At 63.2% G+C, this 204-nt stretch overlaps 1 protein-coding gene across 1 annotated transcript in view; it reads left to right on the forward strand.

The window, feature by feature from the left end:
* Nucleotides 1-204, forward strand: part of LOC104835263 (phosphoenolpyruvate carboxykinase [GTP], mitochondrial-like) — a 9761-nt gene that overhangs the window by 5168 nt on the left and 4389 nt on the right. The window contains exon 5 of the mRNA XM_010573151.1: nucleotides 10-204. Coding sequence (XP_010571453.1) covers nucleotides 10-204 — 195 coding nt within the window. The remainder of the gene's footprint in view (nucleotides 1-9) is intronic.

Raw genomic sequence — 204 nt, forward strand, 5'->3', positions numbered from 1 at the left:
TTTTTCCAGAGCCCCTCGTTAGCCAGTGGCCCTGCGACCCCGCGCGGACGCTGGTGGCCCACCTCCCCGACCAACGACGGATCGTTTCCTTCGGGAGCGGATACGGAGGAAATTCCCTCTTGGGGAAAAAATGTTTCGCCCTTCGCATCGCTTCCCGCCTGGCGCGCGACGAGGGCTGGCTGGCCGAGCACATGCTGGTGATTT

This window comes from Haliaeetus leucocephalus, unplaced genomic scaffold (assembly GCF_000737465.1).
Source record: "Haliaeetus leucocephalus isolate CR32 unplaced genomic scaffold, Haliaeetus_leucocephalus-4.0 Scaffold372, whole genome shotgun sequence".
Taxonomy (NCBI): Eukaryota; Metazoa; Chordata; class Aves; order Accipitriformes; family Accipitridae; genus Haliaeetus; species Haliaeetus leucocephalus.